The following is a 19236-nucleotide window of genomic DNA, read 5'->3' as shown; positions in this document are numbered from 1 at the left end:
TAACTTCATTTCATATTCTTTTTCAGCAAATGTATACTTGGCTAATGCCCCCTCAGACTCAGTGGAATAACAGGACATAGGGAGACCCCTGCCCAAATTTTTTACAGAGGTTCTTAAACACTGAAGGCATTTCTAACATTTTACAGTACTTTAGATACTTAGTTGAGCTTTTAGCATTTATCCTCTTTTTTGCAGTTTTTTGTCAATCATGGTAACAAGGCATGATAACTTTACTTACTTAGTTAATATGGCATGGTTTGCCAGGTGAGCCAATCAGGGAGAGCCTCTTTTTTCACAGTTCTTAACCAGTGTCTTGAAACTGTGACAGATAGATAGAAACTTTCAGTTGCTGATCCTTATGAGAAGGCCTAAAAAGTTTGCAGGGGATCAAAGTTGTCAGACAACTCCTTGTTAGAGTCATTTTTCTTGCAATTTTCAGACAATGTCTTGAAACTATAATAGAAAGAAAAAAACTTTCAGTTGATGGAATGATCCTTCTGATAAGTCTTACCTAAGTTTTCTGTGAGTCAAAATTGTCAGAAACTCCTTGAAAGAGTTTTTACCCTTGAAAGGCAAAACTTTAGGCAGGGGAGGGATTCAGCCTCCTGGAAGCCTTTTGTTGTATGTTTAAACTGGTCTGGAGCTGGCATGTCATTTAAATGCTAGTAGTCCTTTGTTTGTGCATTTGTGTAGCTCATTTTCATATTCTTTAAACTGATTTTATGTATGTTTGATCGTGTAATTATTTTTACACAGTTGCCAGTTTTAAAATAGGGTTGGTTGTGATTGCATTGCACAAAAGTATTTCAACCCTGTCACATTTTTTGTGCCTGTTCCAAGTGAGGAATTTCTGGTCTTTGTATGTCTTATTTTGTTTTCACTCTCAGTTTACTTTTCCTTGCTGGAGTATATAGAGACAACTAAGACTAGCATAATGTATGACTCATCCAAAATCAGACTAGTATAAAGTATGGTTGATCAAAATTAAGACTAGCATAATGTATGACTCATCCAAAATCAGACTAGTATAAAGTAGGGCTCTTCCAAATTCATACTACATGTAGTACACAGTATGGTTCATCCAAATTCAGACTAGTATAAAGTATACTTCATCTAATTTCAGATAAGCAAAAAAGTATGATTCACCCAAATTCAGACTAGTATAAAGTATGATTCACCCAAATTCAGACTAGTATAATGTATGGTTCATCCGAATTCAGACTAGTATAGAGTATGATGTATCATTCAGACTAGTATAAAGTGTGGTGTATCATTCAGACTAGTATAAAGTATAGTGTATCATTCAGACTAGTATAAAGTGTGGTGTATCATTCAGACTAGTATAAAGTGTGGTGTATCATTTAGACTGGTATAAAGTGTGGTGTATCATTCAGACTAGTATAAAGTATAGTGTATCATTCAGACTAGTATAAAGTATGGTGTATCATTCAGACTAGTAGAAAGTGTGGTGTATCATTCAGACTAGTATAAAGTGTGGTGTATCATTCAGACTAGTATATGGTGTATTCATACTGAAGCAAGTGAACATATTTGTGTTTAGGTTAGACCTATAATGCTGTTTTTTTCTTTTCATTTTGAAATAGGTTTCAAGTAATTCCAGTAGTGTGACCTTTGACCCTGTAAAGTTTGAAAGAGCCATTTTAATAAAGAATACTCATGGTGATTGGGGTATTGTACTAGGGCATTGGACAGGATTCAGAAGAGGTGTTGTTCAGAAGCACAGAAGTAAGTGAAGTTAATTTATAGGTGTCTGACACATACAAAATTTGGAAAATGTCAAAGAATATTTTTCACTATAATCTTAAATACTCTGTCCATCTGCAAAATTTGAAAATGTCATAGAATATTATCACAATGTTCTAAAATGCCCTGTCCATCTGCAAAATTTAAAAATGTTAAAAACAAATTTTCACAGTGTTCTAAAATTCCCTGTTCGTCTGTCTGTTTCTAAAACTTCAGAATAGAACTTTGATGAAATAATCACAAATTCTTAATCACATGATGTCATTGTACACCTTCTATTTCATTTTTTACTAAATCGTTAAAAGTTGAGGTCATATTATGTATGATGTTGTCGCATTGTCTGTGTCATTGTGATTGTTGTCATCTGTGTTGTTAAATCTTTCATTTCCCTGCGATAAGTTGTAGTAGATGAAATGTCATGAAATGTTGATATAATGTTACTTGCTGCTTGAGGAAGCTTGCTATTCAAAATGGAGTCACTGGCCCCTACCGTTCTGCAAGAAAAAAGATTGAATAGGTGTTTTTTTTTAAATTAATTTGGAAGGTTTATTTCTCATTCAATTTTGACACTATTTGATTTAAATTGTTTCTTAAAGAATGCTTTTTATTTTAAGAATATTTAGTATTGTCAGTCTATGCACAGGAGCATGTTCCCACTATCAAATATGCAGCCTGTCTAGTATATAACACAAAAAGGGTGATCCCATATTTTGGGGTAAGTCACTTCAACTCATCTTATTCCCAATAAAATCAAACATATTACTTTTAAATTCTCTGCAACCACTTAACAAAAGATAAATCTAATAAACACAGGTATCACCACCCTTCTATTTGAATCAGAACAAGATTCAAACTCCATATTTCTGCAATCACTTGGACTGAAAGTAAAACTATTGCAACCTTGACATTTCTAGACAAACTTGGTTTTCTTATCATGTTGCTTAGGAAACCACTAGGAAATCAAATCTTCCTGTGCTTTCTAGTGGAATCATAGATCATATGTTTATCTAGTGATTTGAAATTCATGAAATCACAACTTTTTTTCTATTTTTGGGATAACTTTGAACTTTTTTGATTAGATTCCTTATGAAAATCCTTTCCTATATTTTCAATCAGATTTCAGATATCTCTTAGAGTTTTAAGAAGCCAAAAGGGGCAATACCCCATATACTGAATTTTGTGTATTTTTTTTGTAATTTTGAAATATTTTTATTGCATTCCTTTGAAAATCCCTGTCTTTACATGCATAGCAAATTTACTCTATCATTTAATAGTACTGTTTTTTTAAGGTAATGAGATGCAAAGTGATTCATGAAAGCACCCTGAAGCAGAAATTCGTTCTTAAAGTGATTTTCAAAATAATGTGCAATATTTTATCAAAATGAGGTGTTCAAAATTGCTTTCACACTTGCCCCAAGTGAACAGAGTTCAACTGGTCGTGGTCGTATCATGCTGTGCTTGTCTAAGCTTTTTATTTTTATTTTCATCTGAATGACTTATGGTGTTTCCTGATGCATAAAACGAACTTTGTTTCAGTGTTTGAGGGGGGGGGGGGTTGGACATCTTCAAATCTGCAATGTTTTTTCATCTGAATGACTTTTTTGGGGTTCCTATATGGTTTCTGGGGAGGGCAGTTCAAGAGAACTTTGCTAATAATTTTTTTAAGTTTATACAAGGATGAAAAATATATGTACATTGTATGTAACATTAAATAAGGAACTTACATGTAGTGTGGCTACTGTTTATGCGTATCAATAGTCCAGATACGGGACACTGTTTTGTCTTAGTGGGGCATTAACTCAATGGCAAGCATTTATTTGCTATATTTAAAGCATCAATCAAGAGACTTTGTTATTCCCAAATTATGTACACATACAAGGCATACAAATTATAATGAATCAGACAAAATGAAAGATTTTTATTTTGTTTCTATAAATTGAGTAAAGTATTAGAACCTTATACCAATGTTTTCATACTTTGCATGCTGTAAAAAAAATGGATATATCTGTTTATAAAAAGATTATTTAATTAAATCTGCAACGTTTACTGGTATGCTTCATTCTAGCATCTTTGCATGATGTACATAGAAAATTTGTTGTATTATTGTATGAAAGTATAAGGCATGCTTTAATTATTAGGGAGTAGTCTACAAACCCAAGTGGCATGCTTTTATTTGTAGGGAGAATTCTACAAACCAGGTGTAAGGCATGCTTTTATTGGTAGGGACTATTCTACCTATCTTAATCCCTATAACTGAAAAAGCTTCCTCATTAGGATTGTTAATTTTTTTGCCTTTTTTTAATATTAATACATGTACATGATGTTTACAAGTTTTCAGTGCTTATTTCTTCCATATATTGATCTGCTTTAAGGGTTTGCCCATTATTTATTATTACACATGTACTTTTAACTCTTATAGACTTTACTGTACACTTTTTTTATCCTGGTTTTGAAGAATTGAAAAATGATTTTTATATTTAATTTCTGTTACTGGTATATATGTATTTGTTTACAAGCAATACCTCAATAAAACCATATTGTATTAACAACCATCCAATCTCGATTGTTAAAAACAATTCTGCAAATACAAACAATTAAGTAATCTTCATTCAAATGCAACCATCAAACATACCTGTGAAAAAACAGTTGAATATAATTAAATTAAAAATGTTTAAAGTTTGATAGTAAGGATTCTAAGCATCACCTTATCATAGAATAAGTGATTATTCAATTACTGAATAGCACCTGGCCAAAAGGTAGTCCATGGATCTATTACTGAATCACACCTGTACATAATGTAGTCCATAGGTCTATTACTGTAGCACACATGGCCAAAAGGTAGTCCATGGGTCTATTATAGAACCACACCTGTCCATAAGGTAGTCCATGGGGCTATTACTGAATCACACCTATCCATAATGTAGTCCATAGGTCTATTACTGTAGCACACATGGCCAAAAGGTAGTCCATGGGTCTATTATAGAACCACACCTGTCCATAAGGTAGTCCATAGGTCTATTACTGTACCACATCTGGCCAAAAGGTAGTCCATGGGTCTATTACTGAACCGTGTCTTTGAAAAATTTCAGCAAATGGTGTTAATGGGTATTTATCAGTCAGATTGTATCGATTTGCCACAAAATCTTGGGAGGACGTTAGCTATTCAAGCAACTTTGCTGTACAATTACGAAAGACTGTCATAAGTTTAAACCTTTGCCAAGCATACATGGATCTTCAACTAGAGGATGTTGCTGAGACTATTGCAGTCGCATTGTGTGTTTCACTCCTGGATGTGATGTGCACTCCGTGTCCAGTTCAGCAGAATTCCAGATATGTAGATGATAGGAAGTTTGTCAAAGGTGCCCAATTTACAGTATTTGGAATTGATAATGACAATGTCCCTACAAATTGGTACATCAGAAAAAGATATGGAAGAAGACTCTATCCTTGTTATTCAAACAGAGATGCTATTGTTAACTTAGATGATTATAGCTGCTCTATAGATATGGGGAAGGATTCTGATGGATTAGGAAATGGTTGTGGGTATGGGTATGATAAGGGTGGAGGTGGGAACACTGGCTGTCCTGCCATTGGAGGTGGTCCTGGGGAGGGTAGTTCTGGTTGTGGTGGATGTGGTGGTTGTGGTGGTGGTGGTGGTATTGGAGGAAGCTCAGGAGAGGGGGGAGGGGAAGGCGGAGGTGGGTGTGGATGTGGTGGGGGTGGTGCAGGATGTGGTGGTGGTGGGGGAGCTGGATGTGGTGGGGGTGGTGCAGGATGTGGTGGTGGGGGTGGTGCGGGATGTGGTTGTGGGGGTGGTGCAGGATGTGGTGGTGGTGGTGCAGGATGTGGTGGTGGGGGTGGTGCGGGATGTGGTGGTGGTGGTGCAGGATGTGGTGGTGGGGGTGGATGTTGAATTATGTTTTATTTTTCTGCAAGACTTTATATTATTCTGCTTTTAACAGTGTCTTAATGCATAATTTGGTTTTATCACATAACTTAAGTTTTTTAGATTGATTTAAGATAAATGTAATGGAAAGTTGGACAATTAATTGACACCTATTGATTTTGTTTGGTTTTTGATCCTGGGAAGTTTTGTTGTTGACTCATCAGAAGAGCAGTAATTTTAAGCAATGGAGTCTTTTAAATTAACTGTGGAGCCAGTTTTTGGTGAGAATTGAGTGTCCACAATACCGTAAAGCGGATTATTTTCGCTGGGGTTTAATTTTCGCTTATTTTCGCGAATCAGCAACAACTGTGAAAATAAAACCTGCAAAATTTTATGCTGACATAACAGACGAAATGAGCAAACATGAAATTTTAACTGGATCAAATGATATATTTTATGTGTTTTATTTCAATGTATGGTTTTATCTTCTAATTAATAAAATATTGTACTTCTTACAACTTTAGTTTCAACATTACAATCCATTCAGGGTGTCCTATAAAAAGTTTTATTGTAAGGGAAAAATTGTCATGTTTTGACTCAAATATTTTTGAAACAATGGTAAAAATTACGCATACATAAGACTTCACCTGCAAAAATATTTTGTCACACCTCTTCAGACTATGAAAAAAAAAAAAAACCACGAAAATATCTTTCAGACGTTTGGCCTTCAAAAGCGTGAAAATTTAGCCCCCCTGAAAATAACCCGCTATACGGTATCTGTTTATTGTTTGATGATATACCCACCCAGTTCCAACCTAAAAATAAGGGTCAGTAACATACCCACCCAGTTCCCACCAAAAAATAAGGGTTAATAACATATCCACCCAGTTTCCACCAAAAAATAAGGGTCAATAATTATTGTTAAAGGATAAATTATAATTTATAGGAGAATTTTAATTTTAATTATCCAGGATCAAATTTTAAAGTCAACTACTGTGGTAAAACCTATTTTTATCTTTATGGAGTTACCAAAGATGACACGCGCTGGTCAAAGTGTATAACTAAAAGTACATTATAACCTTTTTATGTTTATATTTAGTTTTAATATGAATCTAATTTGTACAGACAGAAAAAAAAACTGGGATAAACACCTAATGATTGTGAAATCAGTAGATCAAGGGACATAGTCATTATCACTATATAACAAAAACTTTTATTTTCGGAATTGTGCTTCTTTATACAAGGGAATGAAAAAACATCTTTCAGATTGATTTTTTTCATCTTGTGTATTATTGAATAATATCTGTTTAATTAATTGACTGAGCCATACCTGTTAACTTCCCCTCTTTACTAAAATTTTGATTAGAAATCCTTTGTTGATTAACAAGATTATCATAGATTTTATATTATTGTTTTATCTTTGTGCTTGGATTTCTAGCAAAATTATCCTTTTTTCTATGAAAAAGGTTGTCACGCTGTATACCCCTGTTTGAAAAGCTGAAAAGAGGGAGATTTCACTCTATGAGCATTCAGAAGGTAAACAGGTATGGACTGAGCCTTCTTATTGTCTTGCACTTTTGGGTACAAGCACTCCTTATATACACATGCATGGTCTTATATTTTTTACTTTTTTTTTTAATACTCAATCCTCCGTTGGTAAGAAGGACACTCCTTTCTATTGTAATGCTTTAAATACTTTTCCACAAGGTCCTGTTGCTCCGTCCCTGAGTGTTTTCTATTCTTGAGTAACTCTTTACTACTGTTCACATGTACGTAAAGCACCAGAAAGACCTTGTAACTAGTCTTATTGATGCAACTATGAGTCTGCTTTACACTGTTTTTATTACAATTGACATTCAAATATATTGTGATAACTCTGCTCCTTGTGGGACCGTGATGATCATTGAAATATAAACTATTAGTATTTGTATTGTATTGTATACCTCTTACAAAGAATTTTGTTCAAGTTGCCTGTTTTTGTATTTTTGAAGGTAAAGAATGATTCTATATAGTTATAAACATATGTGTATTTATATTTTGATATGCTTATGTGACATGTATGGATGTATTTATGTTTTTGATATGCTTACGTGACATGTATGGATGTATTTATGTTTTTGATATGCTTACGTGACATGTATGGATGTATGTTATAATTTGTAGTATTTGTTTTTTAATTGACTCTCTGTATTTGTATCTGGAAATCATTATGTTTTAGTGATTGAAAAATGTTGATTCTTTGTTTCTTTTCAAAGGTAAATAGATATGTATGAAAATAGAAAGTTTCTTTCTACTAAAAATAACTAAAACGTCAAATAACATTTGTTGTATCTCAGCATACATTCATTTAAGAGTTTGCAGTAAGCATTGCCATTCTCAGTATTGCATTAGTATTCTCATAACTTCTATAGTGAAGTGCATATTTTTAGGATTTAAAAAAAAATATGTAAATTGATTTAATAAAACTTTTATGTAGCATTTAAGAACAAGTGAAAAATTTATTTCCTGCAAAAAACCATGAAGATTGGACAGAAAAGTAGTCTGATCTATAAATGGCAATTTTCTCTACTTTCATTTCCGTTCGTGCTTATCAAACCAATCCTTTCAGTGGAATTTTTATGTTATAATGTTAAATTTTCTAACAAAAAGTTTGTCATCTTACAGTATTATGTTTGCTCTATTTTATAAGTCACTGTTCATATCTTTTGACAAAACATTAGTTTGTAAAAAGGCAGAAAGAAAACACACTATATTTTTATATCTTACATGTTTTGAGGTACACCTGCTCAGGGATATGCAATGCAATACTGGTACCTGCCCATGCTGCCTTACGCCATCATACCCCTTACATCTTAGTAGAATGTTGTTCATTAGTACTTACAAAAAAACTTTTTATCTGCTGTAGCTCATGTATTGTATATTAGATATTTGGAATGTGTGTATAGTCAAATATGTAACGAATAAAACAATATAAGAGCTGTCAATAATACTAAGAAATAAATTATCCGAAGAAACTAAAATAAGATTTGCCTTCATTGTCTGTCATCTGTTGTTCATAAGTTTTCACCTTTCGCTCAACTACATGAAAACCCTTTGAACAATTTTAACCAATCTTGGCAGAAATAATGTATGGAAGCCACTTCTAAGATCTTCATTTGGTTTCATTTGATCATTCAAGATATTGCCACCAGAGGCCTCTTCTTATCAGTCAATACATAGATCAACTCCTCTGAAACCATAGGTGCCAATGTTTTGAAACTGGTGGGGGTTGATGACCTCAATTCCATTTTCAAATGTTCAACTTTTTAGCTATCATTTGGCATCCATTTTTATCGACATTAACATTTTTTTCAAACATCTTCTCTGGAACTACTGGTTGGAATTTAATGAAACTTTGTATGATTTTACCTTAGTATATCTTGCACAAAGTTTATGCTTCACTTTTTGATCGGTCCAAAAGCATAAATCTTTAGAACTGTTAGGTTTAGCTCAATTCTAGCACAGGGTTAAAAGTGTTCAGCATGGTCAATTTTTTTTGAAAATCTGTTGACCCATGTTTGAGTTATTTTCCTTTTTGGTAGTTTTTTTTTTGTTGCTATTTTTTAAAATATTACTTTCGAAAAATATTCTCATGTGAAAGTGCAGGATAGTCTTCAATTGAAGTTGGTAGATTTTTTCATATTGTATCGGTACGAAATAACTGTTGGGATTTTTTATCTGTTTTTTTTTTTCATATATCTCCAAAACTGTTTATTTAGTCAAATTCTGACAGGGTTAAAATGTCCAGCATGATGAGATCTATCTGTATTTTCTTGACCCATGATGGAGTTACGGACAATTTTTGCTATTTTTGATGCAAATACTCACAAAAATCTTCTTCTGTGATTGATTTTAATGGAAGTTGGTATAATTGTTCCTAAGTGTACACAATGACTGTTGGGATTTTTTATCTGTGAAAAAAACACTTACAAAAAATAGAATGTAGCTTATCAAGCCGGGTGAGTAATTCAGGCCTTCAGGCTTCTTGTTGTGTGACTTTGGTGGCTGGGGCCACTGAAAGTTGCCATTGAAATCTTTAGAAAAACACATTTTGGCCAGTATCTCAGCTTTTAACATTGTGGTGCTTTTCCAACTTTCTGGTATTTTTTCAAAATTGCCATTTGTTATACGAAAGTCCCCTTTGTACTATGGACCGTTTGACTACTGCCTAGATTTTATCAGTTCAGTAATTTTGTTATAACCATTCATCTAGGCAAAGGTGACCAAACATAAATGGCAGAAATAATAGAAATGACAACTTATACACATGGTCTCAGTCTTGTTTTCTTTGCCCCATAGGCTTCTATAGTATACTGTAAATTTTCATGATTTTTTTTAAAAAATAGACAAAGAGTTTCAATCTAACTTTTGACCATGTTTTTCAATTAAGGAAATGTCAAAAATAGTTTTTAGGTCCATTTTAGAAAAAAAGGGCACAAACTTTGGTACACCAGGACAGGTCAAACTAAAAATAGACTTTTTCTACTTTCACTTTTATTTTGGGTTCATAAAATAGACCCCTTTTCTGAAGCATTATTTTTCATGAAAATACTGTTTTTCCTCAATAACAAGTTTTTTTGTGTCATAGCTTGATATTTACCCAGTACTTTTGAAGAAAAATTATAGTCATTTGCCAAGAAACAAAAACAGGAAAGGCAAAAAGTGATAATCTAAATGCCTTCCTGATCTATTAAAAATCATAATTCGTAATTTTTTTTTAAGATTTACATTTAAAGAATATTTGGAGTTCATAAAAGCTTATTTATGTAATCATTGCTGTAATTCCTTTGAGGTGGCTGAGAATAATACAATATCATCAGGATACAATAAATTATATTATAAATTCACCCTGTTCAACCGAACATAAAATATTTATGTGCATAACTGCCCAATTTTCAAGGCAAAGACCTCTCACATACTAGTAACCATTATCTTTTATATAGGCATAAATAATTAAAAAAATCATATTTGATTTTGTCAGGCACGGTGACCATGCTAATTTATTTTCACATATATAACACATATCTAATAAATGCTGTATCTTTTTCGGTACATCCAGTTTTACTTAGAGCTTCTTCAATTAGCTCTCTAGCCCGAGTATAAGATAACTTTTTATTTTTCGAACGTAATATATAACTATTCGATTTTTTTCAAAAAAGATAAGGATCTAAAAATAAACATATCTGAATCCCTATCAATATCTGCCTCTGTCAAATAAGACTGTAATATTTTGACAGGACAAAATGAACTACTTAAACTTGAAATGTAAACATTTTTGCCTTTTCTATAACAGTCAGTTTTACTTTTTTTCTATAAAAATGTCTAAATACTTCTCTGTGAATGAAATATTTTTAGCCTTAATATCGCAAAGTTTGTTATATCTGAGAAAACCTGTATAAGCTAAAGCACACATAGATAACAAACGTAAATCTTTAAGTGTTCTTGAAGCTTTGTTGTATACAATAAAAAGTCTTTTGACAATATCATGGCCTGCTGGTGTCTTTTTCTTAATAGGTCTAGCACGTATACGCTTGGATGCATCAAGTATGCTTCTAACAATATCAGAGTTGCATGAATTATTGAGACCTGCTGTTTGATGTGTCCATTTTATGCCATAAAATGCTGCTTCTACTACACTTTAGTGATTACTAGTATCTATTAGATGTTGCAAATATAAACTCGCATACAATTCACTGCATGGAAGCACTGACCATATTTCTGGATAGCTCTTTGTCCATATCAAAAATCGTTTAAAAGAACCAATGTATTTAGAAACTGTTGTTTTGGCTCTTGCATCTAATACTGTAGCTGGGAGTTTTTGAAAAAGAATTTTCAACTGGGGATGTGTAATGACTTCTTTCTGTGTCTAAAAACCAGATGATGAAAAAATTTTCTGCAAAACAGAACTTTATTTTTTTTTTTTGCTAGTAAATAATGATATAATTTATAAAAATTACTTCTAATTGGCAAAAATCTAATAATGTCCCAGTGACCTCTACTGCATAGTCCAGTGACCATAAAAATTACAAGTCCAGTGACCATCCAAAGCATATGTCCAGTGACTCTCAAATGTCCACTGTCAGTTAAAAAATCCAGTGGCCATAAAATATTTCAGTCCAGTGACCATCAGTCCAATGAATCTCATTAATCCAGTGACAAAAATAAAAACTGTTGTCCCGTCACAGTAACTAATCTGTAAATAGAACCACATAATTAGACATTAATAGCATTTAATTTCACAGCTAACACAGTACCCTTAAAATCTCCTCTAGCAAAAATAGAATTCTTGTTTTGACCTGGTACAAAAATTATATTTGTCTCATGGAACTCCAAAACATCTTGAACATAAGGTTTCTATATAAAATTTTCATCGAATAATAGAGGCCAAAACGGTGAAGAAGGCCACCTAGGCACTACCAGTGTACCCACAGCTTTGCATTTAACTAAATGATTTATCACTTTAGATACCATAGAAACAGGAGGCACAAGCCAGTTATTGTGTCTATGCCAGTTACTTGTAAATGAATCAATATTTTCTGAACCGGGATTCCAATATAAAGAATTATATCTGTCTAACTTTTTATTGTCCATATTTGCGAACCTATCAATTGTATGAGGACCCCATAAATTATTCATAAAATCAAAGACTTCAGTTGAGATACCCCAATCATCAACATCAATATTTTTTGATTATTTTGATCTCGTAGAACCCACTTCACATATAGCGAAACACAATTAGCTATGCAAAAATTGTAAATAAAAAGTGTCAGACTTTGTAGTTCTAACATTTTACTACCCTTCTCTATAACACTGACGGCATTCTGACTGTCTGTATAAAAAGTTACAGTGCTGCCATAAATAAGATCACAAAAAGAGCTTAAGCAAATTTCCATTGCTTTAATCTCTCTCCATGTAGAACTTTTTACCTTTTCTGAAAATGTCCAAGATTTGTACATGACATGTGAAGAGTTTTGAATGAAACCTGCTGCACCTGTATCACTTGCATCAGAAAAAAATACTATACTCACTTTCTTTGGCTAACAGAGGGACCGGAATCAACAATTGAAGATTATTTTTCCAAAAAACAAGTTCAAAAGCTACATCACTAAAAAAATTAATGTTAATAAATTGATCCCAATCATCACGTTCATCGATCACTGAAAATAAAGCTCTAGTCATAATTTGTGTAACATTTCCAATAGCTGGTGTAAGGGAAATAACCTTCCCGCAATTTTTTGCGAGAGTTCTTATTCTAACGTTGTTAGAATTAGTTAATAAAATGCTTATCAGTTCTTGTACATCTAAAACTTTCGCCTCAGGAATATGCAAAACGCATTCTTGTAAATCCCATATAAATCCTAACCACTGAACTGTAGAAGAAGGAAACCAGATACTCTTTTCTTTATTAGGCACAAATCCAGTTGCAATTAAATCAGACTTAACAATATTTGAATGTAATTTACCTATTGCACAGTTTTCTGCAATAGCAAATCCATCATCCAAATAAACGACTATTTTTATGCCCTTATTTCACCAGTGCATTACCAATTGTCTGACAACCTTAGTAAACACATATCCGCTCGATTTTAATCCAAAAGGTAAAACAGTGAAAACAAAATATTTTCTAATATTTTGAAACTTCCACGAAAAACCTAAGTATTTTTGACAAGGTTTAAATATATCTATATGATGGTACCCTGACTTTAAATCAAACAAAAAACCAACAGAATTAGGTTTTACATACTGTTTTGCGACCTTCCAATCTTCAAACTTAATTTTGTTTACTAACACCTGTTTATTGACATGCCTTAAATCCAGAACAAGTCTATGTTTACCTTTAGCATTTACCGATACGATCAGTGGGTTTACTACGTGCAGTCTGTTTGACACTTCTTTTACCAAACATTCTTTAACTAAATCTAAAATAGCTTCATTTACAAATTCAGAATTTTTAAAAGCAGATTTGTTATTTTTCAAAAATACCGACTTTGGTTCTTGTAAAAAAGGAATCTTGTAACCTTCTTCTATTATATCTAAAATGAAATTTGAAGTACAGATATTATTTAAAAAATTAACAGATTGTTTTAATCTACCTTTAACATCTATATCAGAAACACCTTTTTCGTATTCAAAATAAGTGTCAACATTGTCTACCTGAAACGTCTGTTGATATTGCTCCTTATGAAGTTGATCCTCTGGGTACTCTGCTCTTGCTTTGTCTGCGACATTCCCGTGCCCAATGTCCATAAAATCCGCAGTTGTAGCAGATGTCTGAAGGTTTTGCTTGGCTTTGCTGGCCTTGGGCTCCGCCGGCAGAAGCCCCTGTACGAAAGGGCTGCAGTTGAAAGCTATTAGTGCCAGAATTACCCACATTATGTGCTTGTTGGGATGACGAACCTGCCGCCTCGGCTGGTCTCTTTCGTGGCATTGATTTCTTCTCTGCCCTTGCCAACTTGATTTTCTTAACGGCTCTGTTATCAGCTGCACGAATACGCTTTTCATCTTCTGAATCGCTAGCAAGCTCATCAGATATGTATTCATTTACTGTTTGCCAACCACCCTCCGACTTGTCTGCTATCCTAATGTGTTTGTTCCTTTTCGTTAACAAATCCTGCAAATCCTTGATATATCTGACGGCTTTTCTTGTACGTCCTTGTTCAATACAAGAAACAGCAGAATCCAGATTATCTAGAATATCCACGTTCAGTTCAAACTGGACTCTGTTCCCTTTGAATTAGATATTGGTTTCCGCCTTCTTGACCTTTTTTGCTAAGGAATGGGTGGACTCGTTTAAATTCTTTTCAAGATCGTTTATCTTATTGTTAGTGTAAGTCTTTATGAGCGAGAATAAATCGGAATTTGACAATTCTTCTCGTACGATACCTGTTGAATCTTTATCTAAAGCTTGGTCTATATCTGTATTGGCATCTTTTTCGCTATTTGACATCTTGTCTACAATATTTCTATCCGACGTGGTCACCGCCCAAACCTCGATAATTTAAAAACGTGCTAAATTTCTTTATATACTGCCCTTGCATGGCAAACCGGTTCATATCAAATCTAACAATAGCCTGAACTATGAAAATTACTACGTGTATAGCACATAAATATATCAATCTATTCAGTGATTATTAACATTTACATGATTGTCACAAGAGGATAAAATGTTGGGTAGATCATTGATAAACAGTTTAAAGATGTAAGGGCTAAGAACATCTCCCTGCCTTACACCAATGGAAGATTTAAATAATTGAGTTAATTGGTTGTCTAATTTGACACAGTTTACTTTTGTTATACATATCTTTAACTATATTGTAAAATTTTCCCCCTGTATTGTGTTGTAAAAACTTGTATCTAATACCGACATGAACAACAGTGTCAAAAGCCTTTCTTAGATCTACAAAACAGGGAAATAATTAATCTTAATTTATCATTAATGTATTTAACACAAAAATTTGATTCCTTTTTTACTTTTTTGTAAAGCAAATTTGATATTCACTTATTATTTCATTCTCTTTAAAAAAATTATCCAATCTATTATTTAAAATGGTATTAAACAATTTACCAATGCAGGAGTTAATAGCAATACCTCTATAATTTACTGGTTTATTAGAGTCTCCAGTTTTGAAGATTGGTATTATATTATGCTTATGACCACTGCATAGGATAAAAATCTGTAATAATAGAACCAATACAGAAGTCTGTGCTTTAAACATTTCTGCATGTTTGCCATCTAAATGTGAGCCTTTTTCGTTTTTTTTTTGCCATATTTTCTACATCAAGCGTAATTTCATATAGTCTATTTTAATATAAATCTGAAGTATTATTTAAATTTCAAAATAATTATGCCATTCAACAGGCTCAACTGAATATAGAGTATTATTACTATGGAACTTTTTTACCAAATTTATAAATTTCTGATATTTTTCTGGATCAGAATCTCTCATTTGATCTAATTCACCAAGGAGTTTTTAAGTGTTTCATTTTAAATGTACACAACTTAGAATATTCACGATAACACTTAGAATATTCACGATAACACATAGAATATTCACGATAACACTTAGAATATTCACGATAACACTTAGAATAAGTTCCTCTTATGATGGGGTCTAAGGGAAATTTTCAAAAGTTTTTTATTGAGTATTACTCTTAGTATGTGTGTTATTTTTGCTTTTGAAGCAGCTGTTTCTATAATAGCTGTGAAACCAGTAGCTGATTTTTTTTCAGAGTGTAAATCTAATATAGTGTTGTTGTACTTGAAGTCATTAACACATTTACAGATCAATATCATTCTGTTGCAATGTATTTGGAATTCAGACTTGAAGGTGACAAAATCCCCTAAATCTTTTTTTTTCAAAATTTCCAATTGATGCTAAGAATGAAGTTTTTGAAATTCTAGTCCATCTATTTATGATTTGTTTTTTAGTTTTCAATTGAATATTATTTCATCATTAACAACACTTATTACCATTTTCATTATTAACAACTGTTTAAGCTGGTAAGTTGTTACATAGTAGTTTTGTTTTGCCGTTTAGAATCTTTTGTCACTGCTTTATGTCTATTCTTTTCTTTTTCTTTTTATGAGTTTTAGTTAGATTTACACTGCTTTATTAACTTCCATTTACTTGGTCCATTATTGAACCATGCCTACATCTTTTATCACATCATTATGTACTGTTAATTGTCAAATAAGAGAATCTTTACCTGGTAGATTTTTTCAGGTTGTTCAAAATCACAGGAATATTTTTCTTATGTCCAACTTTTAGGTGTCTGAGGCATTTAGTTTGACTGCAACCGCCTGTCCATTCCATAAATGTTATCAGATGAAATTTAAAGTCATTATGAGAAACCAATGATTAATTTTGTTCACGATTGTTTGGACATCTTATCCAATAAGCACATGTAATGTTTTAGTAGAATATCTCTTATCAAGTAAGTTATTACTCCTACTACAGGAGGTTGGGGGTTCAATCCCCAGAGAATTTGCCACCAATGTCTATGTCTGTGTTATCCTGTATCCTCCATTTCAGTATTCTCTGATAAATAAGATAAAGAGTTAATAATGAATCCTGCAACTGAATGCTGTGTGTTATCCATGTTTTCCGTTTCTTATAAAAAAAGTTTGAACTTAGGTTCATCAGTTTTAATATGTTTAATCTTTGTGTATTGTAACAGCACCTTGCTTGCACTCAAAATAATGCCTTGTATGACCATTCACAGTTGCTTCATAATTTTTACAAACACAGAAAGTCAAATGGAGTACATACTGAAATGCATTTTGTCTACTACAACCCTAAAAAGTATTTCGTAACTCATTTTTTTCAACATAAACATAATAAAAATATATATTTAATAATATAACTTTATATTGTCGCACTCAATACCCAAAATGTTTGCATTTACATTCAATGTCTAAGTATATTGGAATTGCTTGGATGTTTTGAGAGTATCTGTATTAGTGAGTTCAACAAAATATGTTTTTAATGAACATTTTAAATATTGTGATAGTCAAAATATGACTGAGGAAACAGAAAGTGTTAAAGAAGACATAATTTGTTTATCTCAGTTAAAATTTATGCATGGATTTCAGTCAGTAGTAATTTTGTTCCAGCTAAGAATCCGGTAGCTAATAAAAAAAAGTGATACATATTATACATTAACAAAATTTGGTTAGGTTTTTCATATGATTGATTGATTGTTGGGGTTTAACGTCTGAGCAGCAATATTTCAGCTATATTCAGACGATGAACATGAAACGGATGATAAAATGAACATGAAATGATGATGAAATGAAAAATGGGATGGGACACAAGGACAGTAGGGTCGACAAATTTTGATTGCCACTAGAAAAAGGGAGGGATGAGTAAGGTCGGGCAATTTAGCCTCCTGTGGCGGAGCGCAAAGGTTCCTACTCCTATCGAATACCACAGCAGGGTTCTTTAACATGCGAGGAATGTGGCATCTTTCCCAACACGGTGCACCACTATGGTTTGCGGTCAGGTTTTCCGTATTATAGCCTGACAACCCCAGCATGTAACATGCCAGGGGTACCCCATTCCACCACCTGGGGCACATATCCCAGTTGCTCTGTGGGCAGAGCGCCTAGCCCCCGGCTAGGTTTCTGAGCACTATTTAGTCGCCTTATACGACAAGCTTAGCGCTGCTGCAGGCCTATTCTTTTAACACCTGGACCTGCACGGGGCGGTTTTTCATATGAACAGGTGTAGCAAAGATTGCTTTCACCATTTTTATCAGTTGGAGTTTTTCTCATAATACTAAGATAGGTCCATTGCTCTTGCTTACAATATGATCTATGAAATTTTGAGAAAAAAAAATTATATGATACATTACTGTACCCTCAAACAAACATACACTCACAGTATTCACTGGGAAACTAGCATTGCAGGAGATGTGTAATTTCAGGGGGAACTTAACTGATATGGTGTCTGTCTGTCTGTTGTATGTAGTTCATTCTACTTAAGCAGAGTAGCATGTAACTAGATCTAGACTGTATTTTTTTAATGCATTGAAGTTATAATATACAGGTGACTATTTAAAGAATTAAATCTCAGTATAGGATAAACTACACAAATGACTATGAGTTTAATTTTTGTACATTATAAAAATAAACTATTTTTTTTCTTTTCATGGCATATTACAAGAATAATTGGGTAAATTTATGTGACAATTGAAACAAATACATACATGGAAAACATTTTAAATACCATAATTTTCAAAATTCATAATTATGCAGTTAAACTGTTCACTGATGACTTGTGAAGATGGTGTATATTTTTTATTGTTTCAGCCCCTGGTTTAGTTGGCAACCCTGGTCACCTAGAGGTTAAAATTTATGTTATGTCGACAAAGAAATGGACATCAATTGACCTTGGACGATCCTATTCCTATGGTGATTATTCGTTTACTTTTAATGACACAGAGGTCAACCTAAGGAGGGGCCTGATGTTAATCAAACCAGATGATGGAGCATTGGCAGAACACATTGCAGTTGCTTTTTGTATATCACTCCTGCATGTGCTTTGTCAGCCTCATCCCATGAGTTGGGAACCAGGTCAAGATGAAAGTACAACCATGGTCAGAGGAAATAAAAAAGTACAGGTCTTAGATGTGGGTAAGGTTGCCATGTTTACTGCTGCTGGATTAGCTCTTGCCACACCCTCTAATCACCATATCAGGAAGAAGTATGGTAAACGACATTACCCATGCTACTTAGGTGCTGAGACAGTGTTGTTTCTAAATAACGACTGTAATGTAGACTGGGGTGCTGACTTTGATGGGGTAGGAAATGGATGTGGGTATGGATTTGATACCAAGGGTGAAGTCGAGGGAGTCGATGCTGGATGTGAGGGTCTTGGTATAGAGGGTGTCAGTGTTGATGTTGGTGGTGATATAGGAGCTGATGGAGATGGGGGTGGCTGTGGAGGATGTGGTGGTTGTGGGGGCTGTGGAGGAGGGGGAGGATTGAGTGGGGACTTGGGAGGTGGATGGGGTGGGGATTCAGGTGGAGGCTGGGGTGGAGATTC

The 19236-nt window shown here is 33.4% G+C and overlaps 2 protein-coding genes across 2 annotated transcripts in view; one reads left to right on the top strand and one right to left on the bottom strand.

The window, feature by feature from the left end:
- Positions 1-19236, bottom strand: part of LOC148609162 (uncharacterized) — a 461126-nt gene that overhangs the window by 18575 nt on the left and 423315 nt on the right. The gene's annotated exons all lie outside the window — the stretch shown is intronic.
- Positions 1-19236, top strand: part of LOC148609173 (uncharacterized) — a 34357-nt gene that overhangs the window by 12541 nt on the left and 2580 nt on the right. The window contains exons 6-8 of the mRNA XM_088541251.1: positions 1605-1746; positions 4854-5672; positions 18501-19178. Coding sequence (XP_088397377.1) covers positions 1605-1746; positions 4854-5672; positions 18501-19178 — 1639 coding nt within the window. The remainder of the gene's footprint in view (positions 1-1604; positions 1747-4853; positions 5673-18500; positions 19179-19236) is intronic.

This window comes from Perna viridis, chromosome 8 (genome assembly GCF_037379345.1).
Source record: "Perna viridis isolate PV_CMFRI_1.1 ecotype Kerala chromosome 8, ASM3737934v1, whole genome shotgun sequence".
NCBI classification, from domain to species: domain Eukaryota; kingdom Metazoa; phylum Mollusca; class Bivalvia; order Mytilida; family Mytilidae; genus Perna; species Perna viridis.
Note: the sequence above shows the minus strand (reverse complement) of the source record. Positions and strands in the feature narration are given on the sequence as shown.